At 48.5% G+C, this 13,497-nt stretch overlaps 1 protein-coding gene across 1 annotated transcript; it reads left to right on the plus strand.

Annotated features, from left to right (window-relative positions):
• The first annotated feature begins 2,402 nt into the window (after positions 1-2,402).
• On the plus strand, positions 2,403-5,720 carry LOC137220559 (uncharacterized). Its single transcript, XM_067730023.1, has 2 exons — positions 2,403-3,937; positions 4,046-5,720. Exons 1-2 carry the CDS (start codon positions 2,403-2,405, stop codon positions 5,718-5,720), a joined length of 3,210 nt encoding a protein of 1,069 aa, XP_067586124.1.
• Positions 5,721-13,497: the final 7,777 nt, after the last annotated feature.

Here is a 13,497-nt window from a genome sequence, read left to right on the forward strand (position 1 = left end):
TTCTTTCCTTGGGTCTCCAGGGGGAGGAAACAGTTAATGGGCAATTGACCAGAAGTAATACAGAGCAATAAATCAGAACTACTGAAAAGCTATGGCTCCCTAGATATTCTTGTGTGATATCAAATAGCAGGATCAGACAGGAGAGTGTTAGCTACCAGATTCAACATAAATTATGACAGGTGAGTGTTCATTAAATGTAGAATTGATGATACGCTAAAAGAAATTGGATATAAATCAGGTTTTAGTTCATTGATAGTATTCTTCGGTTGTGGAATACAGGTTTCCCTCACTATCCGAAAGTAGAGCAAGCCTACGTAAACTTTCGTAAGCCAAGACTGCGTAAAGCAAAGAAGCAATTACCGTTAATTTAAATGGAAAAATGTGTGAGTGTTCCCAGACCCAAAAATAACCTACCAAATCATACTAAATAATATATAAAACCTAAAATAACACGAACATAGGGTAAAAGCAGGAGTGATATGATAAATGCATAGGCTGGATAAAGTAGAAATAATGTATGGTACAGTGTAGTTTCACTTATCAGAACCGGGAAGACAGTAAGCACACTGGAAGGCAGAGAGGTAGCGATGATGGTGTGTCAGGCTGAGGCATGGGAGGCTGGGGAGGTGGGAGGTAGAGGACAGGTAGGAGGGAGAGGAAGACAGTCACCTATTAAGATCTCATCACCATCTAAATCCATCAGGGCAGACAAGTCACTAACATCTACACCTTCTGTGTCTGCCTGCCGTGATGTCTGCTCTGGCTGATGTGGAAGACCTGCAATATGACAATGTGCTTGACCGCTCAGCCTCGTGCAATATGCTGTCACAGAATTCTTTGTAGGTACTCAAAACATCCTGCAAAACTGCCCTAAACCTACGTGCCCTTTCAAAATTAAAGTCATGCTTTTCTGCAATCACTGCAGCTCTGCCAGTCAGGGTGAAAGCTCACACAAGTGCTTCATGGTCGGTTCCTGGATGACCCTCTTCACCTGTCAGCTGTGGGTCATGGAATGCCAAAACCTCTTCAACATCATCTTTGCCAACTTCCACAAACACAGTCACTTTTGCTGTATTTATTGTTGCTGGTTCAAAGTCTTAAAATACTTCACTGCTTCAGGATAGTGTCCTCCAAATGCCATTTCTCATCGAGACGGTTAGCCTATCAAGAGCATCTCCAAGGTTGTTGATTACCAGTTTTATATTGTAGCCTTTCCAAATCTCTCATAAAGATGCTTCAGAGTTGCCCTTGAGGGGGCTATGTTCTAGTTTGGTGAGAATAGGACTGAGTTGACGCCCTGCATTCAATTTGTGCTTTTCCTGGAATTTCTTTTCTGTTCTTTCCGGAGGGGAAGGGCCGAAAAAGGACCATTCCAGGGCGCGGCGCTGGGCTTGCCACATTTGGGAGCGCCCCCTGAAGTTGGGCGCACAGCCTCCCGACGCCCTGCCGTTGGGCTGGTGGAGGCCGCAGCACTGCTAGGGTTGTATCAGTCCTCCTGTTTGCACTATTTCTTTTTGCGACCATGGCCCCGCCTTAAGTATTTCTAATTAAGAAACAAAACCTCAGGAAACCGAAACTTAACCAGCCGCTCTCGCTTCTGTAATTACGCCTGCTGACCCCCCCCCCCCCGCAACCGTCCAACCAATCAGACGGCGACTAGTGTCTCTGTTTAAAAGTCAACCAATCGGCGACTGGTGTCTTTGTTTAAAAGTCAACCAATCGGCGACTAGTGTCTCTGTTTAAAAGTCAACCAATCGGCGACTAGTGTCTTTGTTTAAAAGTCAACCAATCGGCGACTAGTGTCTCTGTTTAAAAGTCAACCAATCGGCGACTAGTGTCTTTGTTTAAAAGTCAACCAATCGGCGACTAGTGTCTCTGTTTAAAAGTCAACCAATCGGCGACTATGTTTGTACCGGTCTATAAAAGAGCTGTACTAAACTCCGCCAGGCCCTCTTAGCGTCACCGGCAACGAGTGCGCGGAGGTCCAGGTTCGAACCTGCAATAAATGACCCTTGCCGTTTGGCTTTGACTCTCGACTCTGGTGGTCTTGTGGAGGGGCCTCGCGACCTTGGGCATTTCATTTGGGGGCTCGTCCGGGATGCCCCCAAGCCCACCAGACATCAGGTCAACGGGTCATCGCTGACAACCGATCGGTAAGTAAGCCGGCTCAGGGTACCTTCTGTTTTGGGGACTAGGACAGTCCTGGCGGACGCGCTATAGGACACCTAGTCGGGTGTGGTTGGAGACGTCCACCACGACCCATCTGGGGCTGACAGCCCATCTGAAGCGCGCACGCGATAACCTCCCCTTCCTCTTTTTACAGACTCCGCTATTGGGACTGCTCTTAATCACTTTTGTTTTCAGAGTAACCTTTTCTAATCAATCTCTTCCAGGACCTAGACATGGGCCAAGCACAGAGTACCCCCCTCTCCCTCCTTCTCGCTAATTTTGGGGATGTAAAGTCCCGAGGACACAACTTCAGTCTGGATATCCGGAGAAGAAAACTAATTACCTTCTGCCGCTCTGAATGGCCAACTTTCGGGGTTGGCTGGCCCACCGAGGGTACCTTTTGTCTTCCTATAATCCTAAAAGTTAAATCTAGAGTTTTCTTGCCAGGAAAAGAAGGCCATCCGGACCAGATGCCCTACATCCTGGTATGGCAGGACCTGGTAGAAAACCCTCCTCCCTGGATGACCCCCTTTTTGTCATCAGGGTTATATAAGATCCTTGCGGCCCGACCAACTAAACCTCCCAAGCCTCAGACCCGAACTGCACCCATACTCTCTGACAGCCAAGACCTCCTTCTCCTAGACCCCCCCCCATATCAATCTCCTCCTGTGGCCCCACAACCAGTCCCCCTTCCTGCTCCTGGCTCTGCTCCTCTCCCCTTGGTAGAACCTCCTGCGGCCCCTCCCGGAGGGCCACCCAGGCCAGAACCGGAGGACCGAGAGGCAGAGGCACTACCTGTCCCCCTGCCCAATGAAAATAATTCCCAGGGGCCGGCTGGGCGCACTCGCGGACGCACTCAGCGCGACCCAGGGTTCCGCCATCCTGATTCCACCATAGCCCTACCCCTGCGAGAAATAGGCCCTCCCGATGAGACAGGGAACCCCCGACTCCAGTATTGGCCATTCTCTACCAGTGACCTATATAATTGGAAAACCCAGAATGCCCGTTTTTCTGATAATCCTAAAGACTTGATAGCTCTTCTAGATAGCGTTATGTTCACTCATCAGCCCACCTGGGATGACTGCCAACAGCTCCTCCGGATCCTATTCACTACCGAAGAACGGGAGCGAATCCAGCTGGAGGCGAGAAAACTGGTTCCTGGAGATAATGGTCAACCCACCGCTAACCCTGACCTCATCAATGCAGCTTTTCCCTTAACTCGTCCCCCGCAGGATGAATGGGACTATAACACCGGAGAAGGTAGGGGACGACTGCTCATTTATCGCCAGACTCTAATGGCGGGTCTCCGGGCTGCCGCGTGCAAGCCCACTAATTTGGCCAAGGTATATTCAATCGTACAAGGTAAAACAGAAAGTCCCTCCTCTTATTTAGAAAGATTAATGGAAGCCTTTAGGCAGTATACCCCTATGGATCCAGAGGCCCCCGAAAATCAGGCCGCCATTGTAATGTCCTTCGTTAACCAGGCAGCCCCTGATATTAAAAAGAAACTCCAGAAGTTAGAAGATCTGGAGGGCAAACAGATACAGGACTTACTCCGTATCGCCCAGCGCGTCTTTAATAACCGGGACGCCCCAGAGGATAAACAACTTAAAGCCACTGAGAAAATGACTGAAGTCTTGGCGGCCATTGTTCAGAAAGATCAAGAGGGCCCCCCAGCCACTCGACCTCCCAGGCGACCATTGGACAGAGATCAATGTGCCTATTGCAAGGAAAAGGGCCACTGGGCTCGGGAATGCCCCAAGAAAAGGTAGCCGCGCCCCAACCAGGGGCAATGGCAACCGAACGCCACCCCAGTCCTGTTTACGCATGATACAAAGTAGGGGGGACGGGGTTCGGACCCCCTCCCCGAACCCAGGGTAACCCTACGAGTGGAGGGGAAACCAGTCCAATTCCTGGTGGATACAGGGGCACAGCATTCGGTCTTGGTTAAGCCCCACGGGAAAATTTCTAACAAATCCTCCTGGGTCCAGGGAGCTACGGGAGTCAAACGTTACCTTTGGACCACTCAGAGAACTGTGGACTTGGGCACGGGAAGGGTAACCCATACCTTTCTGGTCATTCCCGATAGCCCTTGCCCCTTACTGGGGAGAGACTTACTCACTAAAATGGGAGCACAAATTCATTTTCGGCCAGAGGGGCCAATCGTAACAGACCCTCACGACCAACCCATATCTGTGCTCACCCTGAACTTGGAAGATGAGTACCGACTTCACCAGGAACCACCCTCCCAAAATCAAGATATAGAGTCATGGCTTCAGCAGTTCCCCGAAGCATGGGCAGAAACAGGGGGGGTGGGACTAGCCAAACACCGCCCAGCCCTATTCATAGAGATCAAACCGGGGGCAGATCCTGCACGTGTCCGACAGTATCCCATGCCCCTAGAGGCCAAGACTGGTATCACTCCTCATATTCGCCGGCTTCTTGACCTGGGGATACTGCGTCCCTGCCAGTCGGCCTGGAATACACCCCTGCTGCCAGTCCGCAAACCTAACAGTAAAGACTACTGCCCAGTGCAGGACCTGAGGGAAGTCAACAGACGGGTCATAGACATCCATCCTACTGTGCCCAATCCATATACTCTTTTGAGCGCCCTTAGTCCAGAAAAACAATGGTATACTGTGCTGGACCTCAAAGATGCCTTTTTTAGTTTACCCTTGGGGCCCAAAAGTCAAGAACTCTTTGCCTTCGAATGGTCAGATCCCGAGAGAGGTATAAACGGACAACTCACCTGGACCAGACTTCCCCAAGGATTCAAAAACTCGCCTACCTTGTTTGATGAGGCCCTACACGAGGATCTCAGTGAGTACCGGAGACAAAACCCCAATGTAACCCTCCTGCAGTATGTTGATGATCTCTTAATAGCTGCTGAGACCGCTGAAGCCTGCCTGCAGGGAACCAGAAACCTCCTACGGACTCTCGGCACCCTGGGATACCGAGCCTCTGCCAAGAAAGCACAGATCTGCAGGCCTGAGGTAACTTACCTGGGATACCTATTGAAAGGGGGGCAACGATGGCTCACAGATGCACGGAAGGAAACCGTCCTCCGCATCCCCAGACCCACCACGCCTCGACAGGTGAGGGAATTTTTGGGGTCGGCTGGGTTCTGCCGTTTATGGATACCCAAATTTGCTGAAATGGCCAAACCGCTATACCTAGCCACCAAAGAGCAGACGCCCTTTGAATGGACAGAAGAGGCTGAGCAGTCATTTCAGCAGATCAAAACTGCCTTGCTATCCGCACCCGCCCTGGGTCTCCCTGATGTCTCCAAGCCCTTCCACCTCTTTGTAGATGAAAGCAAAGGCATAGCTAAGGCCGTATTGACCCAGCCCCTCGGTCCTTGGCCCAGGCCTGTTGCTTACCTATCAAAAAAATTGGACCCAGTGGCTGCCGGCTGGCCTCCTTGCCTCCGGATGATCGCCGCCACGGCCCTAATGGTAAAGGATGCTGACAAACTAACTATGGGGCAGGAGTTACATGTCACCAGCCCCCACGCCATCGACGGGGTTCTCAGCCTCCCGACCGATGGATGAGCAATGCTCGATTGGTCCACTACCAGGGTCTACTGTTAAATCCCCTCAGAATCAGCTACACTCCGCCGCGGGCATTAAACCCTGCCTCCCTATTACCTGACCCAGATTTGGACTCCCCACTCCATGACTGTGCAGAGGTACTGGCCCAGATCCATGGGGTTCGGGAAGACCTACGTGACCAGCCCCTACCGGATGCACAAGTCACATGGTTCACAGACGGCAGCAGCTTTGTCCAGCAAGGTCAGAGGTATGCGGGGGCAGCAGTAACATCAGAAACTGAGGTGATATGGGCAGAGACTCTCCCCCCAGGGACCTCAGCCCAAAAAGCTGAATTAATTGCCCTGACCCAAGCTCTCAAGATGAGCAAAGGCCAAAAAGCTACCATATACACAGACAGCCTGTATGCTTTCGCTACCGCACATATACATGGGGCAATATACCGAGAGCGGGGACTACTCACAGCAGAGGGCAAGGACATCAAGAACAAAGAGGAAATCCTGGCCTTGCTAGCGGCCATATGGGAACCCAAAAAGCTAGCCATTGTACACTGCCCGGGGCATCAAAAACCCACGAATCCAGTCACCCGAGGCAACAATTTGGCAGACCAGACGGCTCGAAAGGCGGCACACACTCCAATACCATTACTTCCCCTGCAACTGCCGGATCCAGGCCCCCGGGAACTACCGCCCCAACCCGACTACTCGGAGGATGACATCAGATGGATGAGCAAGCTTCCTCTAACCCAGGTTAGAGACGGATGGTGGCGGGACGCTAAAAACAATATCCTCCTTCCTGAGAGACTAGGAACCCTGGTCCTTGAACGGATCCACCGTAGCACCCACTTGGGCGCCCGACGGCTACAGGATCTCATCAGGCAGACTGGACTTAAAATTAAAAATGTCTCCGAGAAGACTGAACGACTGGTTGCTGACTGTGCAGTCTGCCAACTCCATAATGCCAGCACCCACCCGCCAACCACTGGCATCCGGGAGAGAGGAAACCAGCCTGGAGCCTACTGGGAAGTGGACTTCACGGAGGTAAAGCCTGGCAAATATGGGTATAAATATTTACTGGTGTTTATAGATACCTTTTCAGGTTGGACTGAGGCATTCCCAACCAAGAATGAGACTGCACGAATAGTAGCTAAGAAGCTACTAGAAGAGATCCTGCCCAGGTATGGCTTTCCAGTTATGATAGGGTCCGACAACGGGCCAGCCTTCGTTTCTAAGGTAAGTCAGGATCTGGCTTCCATACTTGGGGCTAATTGGAAATTACATTGTGCATACCGCCCCCAGAGTTCAGGACAGGTAGAAAGGATGAATAGAACTCTAAAAGAGACCTTGACTAAATTGACCATGGAGACTGGCGCTAACTGGGTAGTCCTACTCCCCTACGCTCTGTTTAGGGTGCGAAATTCCCCCTATAAGCTAGGATTTACTCCCTACGAAATAATGCATGGTAGGCCTCCTCCTATCATCCCTAATCTAAAGACTAACCTTATCCAATTGGACCCAGAAAATAATCTCCTGTCTTCCCTCCAAGCCTTACAGCGGATACACGAGACAATCTGGCCCAAACTAAAAGAGCTATATGCAACAGGACCCCCACCTACTCCACACCAGCTCCGGCCAGGTGACTGGGTCCTTGTCAAACGCCATCGACAAGAGACCCTAGAACCCAGGTGGAAAGGACCTTACCAGATCATCCTGACAACGCCGACAGCCATCAAGGTGGACAGCATAGCTGCCTGGATCCATCACACACACGTCAAGCCGGTGGACCCATTTTCTGACCTCATCAAGTCCACTAAAGCTGACGTCACCTGGACTGTTGACCGGAGTAAGAACAATCCCCTCAAACTGACTTTGCGCCATACTCTCCCCCATGATGACCAAGGTACTGCTGATAGCCCTAATGATAGTCCTAACCCTCAACCCTCGGGCCACGAGGGGAGGATTCGGCCCTCCCCCCAATAAGAATACTTTAATACAACTACTATATGGTGCACCGTGCGAGTGCAGGGGAGGTACTATGGAGACTCCTGTTGTTCCCCGAGGGTATACTCATATGCAGGACTGCGGGGGCATAACTGCGTATCTTGTTCAGGAATATAGGGTTACCGGGGCCTCTCAAAACTGGCAATGCTACCATAAGCCTAAGCCACTCCCCCCTCGAGCTACTTGCCCCTGTTCTACCTTCCAGGAATCGATGCATAGCATGTGCTATTCCTCTTACCAGCAATGTATAGGGGCCAATAACAAGACTTATTTCACAGCCATACTACAGAATAATAAAAGCCCCACCATTAGTGATGATAATAAATACCTTCAGGCTGGATGCACTGGCACCCCCGGGACCCCGGTATGCTGGAATACCAGGGCCCCCACACATATGTCAGACGGTGGGGGGCCCCAGGATGCAGTGCGCCAGATAGAAACCCGAAGACAAATAGAAGAGGCCTATCGGCATCTGTACCCACAGCTCAGCTACCACCCCCTAATTCTCCCTAAGGTCGATCCCTCTGAATTAGACTCCCAGACCATGTCCATACTAGAAGCTACTTTTGCGCTTTTGAATACCACCAACCCCAACTTAGCACAGGATTGCTGGCTCTGCCTTCCTCAGGGACCGCCCCGCCCTATAGCCATCCCCACCTTCACCAATTTAAATATCAGCGAACGATGTAACCCTACTTCACTCCCCGAGCCGTTCCCCATACAATTTTCAAAATTTTCAGCCACCTTTAATACCTCATGCTTTGTCAAGAACGATTCCCTCTCTAACGCCAGTATTGACTTGGGAATCCTTTCATCCACTGGATGTAGTCAATATATCCCCGTGAACTCCTCCCTCTGTAGTCCTAATACCACTGTCTTTGTCTGTGGAAGTAACCTAGCATACACCTTTTACCCCCGAATTGGACAGGGGTCTGCACCCTGGCCACCCTTCTCCCCAATGTAGACCTGATCTCGGGAGACACCCCGTTGCCCATTCCCAGCTTTGACCTCTGGGCAGGGAGAACCAAACGAGCCATTACAGTCCTACCCCTCCTGGTAGGATTAGGAATTACAGGAGCTGTGGCCACAGGGAGTACAGGTCTTGGGGTCTCCCTTCACTCCTATAGTCAGCTGTCTAGGCAATTAATAGAAGATGTAGAAACTCTCTCTGGGACCATTCAGGACTTACAGGACCAATTAGATTCGCTGGCCGAGGTGGTCCTACAGAATAGGAGGGGCTTAGACTTGCTGACAGCTGAACAGGGTGGGATATGCCTCGCCCTAAAAGAAAAATGTTGTTTCTATGCAAATAAATCAGGCATTGTAAGAAACAAGATCCACCAGCTCCAGGAAGACCTAGCTCGCCGCCGGCAAGAATTAGCGGATAATCCCCTTTGGTCAGGATTTCATGGGATGCTCCCCTTCCTCCTCCCCATCCTGGGCCCTCTACTATGCCTCCTTCTCCTCCTCACTATAGGCCCCTGTATACTCAGTAAAGTCATGAATTTTGTTCGCGAAAGAATAAATACAGTCCAGCTAATGATATTAAGAACACAATATCAGCCCTGCGAGGCCTCAGAAATTGAAGAAACGGAGCCTTGAGGACCCAAGATTGGCTCCTCTGGTTCATGAGAAAGGGGGGAATGAGGGGGCTATGTTCTAGTTTGGTGAGAATAGGACTGAGTTGACGCCCTGCATTCAATTTGTGCTTTTCCTGGAATTTCTTTTCTGTTCTTTCCGGAGGGGAAGGGCCGAAAAAGGACCATTCCAGGGCGCGGCGCTGGGCTTGCCACATTTGGGAGCGCCCCCTGAAGTTGGGCGCACAGCCTCCCGACGCCCTGCCGTTGGGCTGGTGGAGGCCGCAGCACTGCTAGGGTTGTATCAGTCCTCCTGTTTGCACTATTTCTTTTTGCGACCATGGCCCCGCCTTAAGTATTTCTAATTAAGAAACAAAACCTCAGGAAACCGAAACTTAACCAGCCGCTCTCGCTTCTGTAATTACGCCTGCTGACCCCCCCCCCCGCAACCGTCCAACCAATCAGACGGCGACTAGTGTCTCTGTTTAAAAGTCAACCAATCGGCGACTAGTGTCTTTGTTTAAAAGTCAACCAATCGGCGACTAGTGTCTCTGTTTAAAAGTCAACCAATCGGCGACTATGTTTGTACCGGTCTATAAAAGAGCTGTACTAAACTCCGCCAGGCCCTCTTAGCGTCACCGGCAACGAGTGCGCGGAGGTCCAGGTTCGAACCTGCAATAAATGACCCTTGCCGTTTGGCTTTGACTCTCGACTCTGGTGGTCTTGTGGAGGGGCCTCGCGACCTTGGGCATTTCACCCTTTCTGTCAATGGCACTTACAATAAAACACATCACATTTTTTTCTTTTTTCTTTGCAGTACGCGGGCCTCTCACTGTTGTGGCCTCTCCCATTGCGGAGCACAGGCTCCGGACGCGCAGGCTCAGCGGCCATGGCTCACGGGCCCAGATGCTCCGCGGCACGCAGGACCCTCCTGGTCCTGGGCACAAACCCATGTCCCCTGCATCGGCAGGCGGACTCTCAACCACTGCGCCACCAGGGAAGCTCAACATTTTGTATAGAGTAAGCCTTAATTGTGGCTATCAGGCCCGGGTCACACGGTTGCAGCAATGACGTTGTATTCAGTGGTAAGAACACAACACAAATGTTACTGCCATACTCGGTAATGCCAGGTGGATAAGCAGCACAATTATTGACAATCAGAAGACACCTATTATCGTGGTTATTTTCTTTACAGTATTTTTCAACAAAAGGACTAACATATTCACTCATGTACTCAGAAAAAATCACTTGGGTATTCCAAACACTTGAATGTGAATGAAACACAACAGGAAGTGTATTCTTATCAATGCCTTTAAGTGCCCTCGGGTTTTCTGAATGGTACCCTAGTAGAGGCCTAAGGACAGCATCACCAGTGGTGTTAATAATAGGCATTAGCATTAACCTGTCCTTCAATGCTTTGTGTCCCTTAGCCTGCTTTTCTTGTATTGAAATTAATGATTTGCTTGGCAACTTTTTCCAATAAACTGCTGTTTCCTTGCAGTTAAACACTTGCTTACACAAATAACCACCTTCTGTAATTATTTCCTTCAGTTCTTCTGGGACCTTTTTAGGCAGCTTCAGTATCAGCTGAAGCACTCTCTCCAGTAAACTTTAAGCTATGAAACTCCCCTCGCCTCAAAAACTGATCAAATCACCCATGACTACCTTTAAATCCCACTTTTGCAACATTTTCACCACCATCAACCAGTGCTTTCTGTTTCAGCTTATTGAAAAGACTGATTACTCCTTAGCTGTAGGATAACTTAACTGAACGCTGCACTTTGTATACTTTGTACACTTTGCTCCTAGCAGAACCAATAGTGACTTCAGCAGCTTTGAAGAATCTCTCTTTCTTGGTGCAATTAGTACAAGTGGTGGACGCAGTCAAGTTCGATGCATGCACAGTGTCTATTTTGTTCACCACGATCAAAACAATCACATCCAGTTTTATGCTACGCACAACATCCTACGAGCTCTCTTAGGCTTTTCTGATACCTTAGGACACATCTTTCTAATGGGTGCACAAAATAAATGGAGATAAAGAACAGATGTTCACAGACACGGTTCAAATCTGCGGAGGTTGATGCTGAGATGCTGAGGGTAGTTCTCAGGAAGGAGCTTGGTGGTGCCAAGCTCGCTGCTCTGAGTGCTGCAAAACAAATGCTGAACACTATTTTCAGCTTTTGCCTTTTTAAATCAAAGTGGAAATCCTCTCCAGGTTTCTTTTGTTAGCAAAAACAGGTATTCGTAGAAGCAAAGTGGTAAAACTCAAACTGTAGAAAAACGGGGGATACCTGTATCCTAGTAACTCAGTGCTTGGGCTCCAGCCTGCTGAAACTCACAGGCTCCTGGAATGGCTTTAGATCAGGTTAATATCTGTTATGGCTGCATGCAAAATGTCTCCAGCTCAGTGGCTTCAAACAACCACCATTTATTATTCCTCACAAATCTGGGGTGGTGTGGGGCTGGCTGATCTCTGCTGGGATTGCAAAGGGTCTGCAGTTTTCCTGGGGCCTCTGTCGGGCTTAGCTAGAGTATCTTAGCTGGAACAGATCTGTTCTATGTGTTATTTATCCTCCTTCTGAGACCAGCATATATGCCTAGGTGTGTCCTTCTCATGGCAAGGCCAGGAATCCAAGAAAGCAAGCAGAAATACTAAGGCCTTCTGAGACATGGGCTGGGAACTGGTCCACTGTTCTGGCACATCCCCTCATTCAACCTGCCAAAGCAAATTACACAGCCAAACCCAGATTCAAAAATGGAAGGGAGGGCCTCTATAGTGAAGGAAACCACAAAGTCACATGGCAAAGGATGTGACTCCAGGATAGATAAAGAAGTGGGGCCATTAATGTGATTTCCACAGCATCTACTACAAGTGATAATCAAAGGGCTGAAGATTAAATTAGACGTAGGGTTTACTTGAATCACTGCATAGATAAGAACAGCTCTATTATTGACTAGTGATACATATATATAGAGAGAGTTAAACTTTTTCAAACAGAATCATAAAATCAAGGGGAAAGAGAAAGGAAAAGAAAGACAAATTAGAAAACAATGAAAGGGGAAGGAGAGGAGCAAAGATGGCAGTGGCAGTGATGGTAAAAATAGGACTCCAGAGCAGCACCTGAAGCACACATGTACAGTGAAGAGGATGTAATCATGAAACCATAGAAATGATTTTTCTAATCTGAACCATTGTTTTTAAACAGATGTCCCATAAGAATCCAAATTTCTGGCTTTCCTTGAAAAGTCAGAAGCTCTGTAACACTGGGTTCACATTCCCACGTGGGTTCACAGTTCTCCAGAACTGAGTAGTTGCTGCCCTATGCCCTGTGCATTTATTTGCTTTATCTCCTTAGCCCTTGGAGCCATCTGTGTTTGCTTTACACACTACTTCTACAGCCATATCTGTTTCTTAAGCTTCAGACGGGCTTCTAGAATGCTCATTACTTACTGAGCATCTGTACTGGATGTCCTGAAGGAACCTAAGACTCCATATGGTCAACAAAATCAAAACTAAAGCAACCCTCCCCTGTGTAACATACTCTTCTCCAATGGTCCCTACCTTCTTTCTCCAAGCTAGAAAATTATCCATCACTTTGACTTTCCTTTCTCTAAAATACTAGAAAAAAAATTTTCATTCGCAATAAAACACCAGAGTGCCTAGGAAATACCTTAGAAAGAATGCCCAAGACCTTTTACAGGAAAATTATTAAAACTCTATTAAAGGACAAAAGAGAATGAATAATTTGAACAACAACAACAAAAAGAATGTATGTGGATGGGATATCTTAACAATGTAAAGTTTTATGCTATTTCTTCCTGAATAAATCTATATATTCCATGCAATCTTAATAAAAATTCCTTTGTATTTTTTGAGGATCTCAACAAACTCATTCTAAAATTTACATGGAAAAATAGAGGTTCATGAGTAGGTCAATTTTGAAAAATAAAAGCAGAGTGGGAACTTGCCCTAGCAGATATTAAGATATACTACAAAATCAAAGTGTTGAATGTAGAATAGTTCTGGCTAACAGACAAACAGAAGAGAATAGAGAGCTCAGAAATGGACTCAGATATATATGGGAACTTGATAGATGATAAATGTGTGTGGAAAAAATACACCTGAATCCCTCCAGTTAAAGTAGAGAACTATAAGTGAAGGTTAAAATTATAAACTTACAAAAGAAAATATGACTCAGG

The sequence above is a fragment of the Pseudorca crassidens genome, chromosome 3 (assembly GCF_039906515.1).
Source record: "Pseudorca crassidens isolate mPseCra1 chromosome 3, mPseCra1.hap1, whole genome shotgun sequence".
NCBI classification, from domain to species: Eukaryota; Metazoa; Chordata; class Mammalia; order Artiodactyla; family Delphinidae; genus Pseudorca; species Pseudorca crassidens.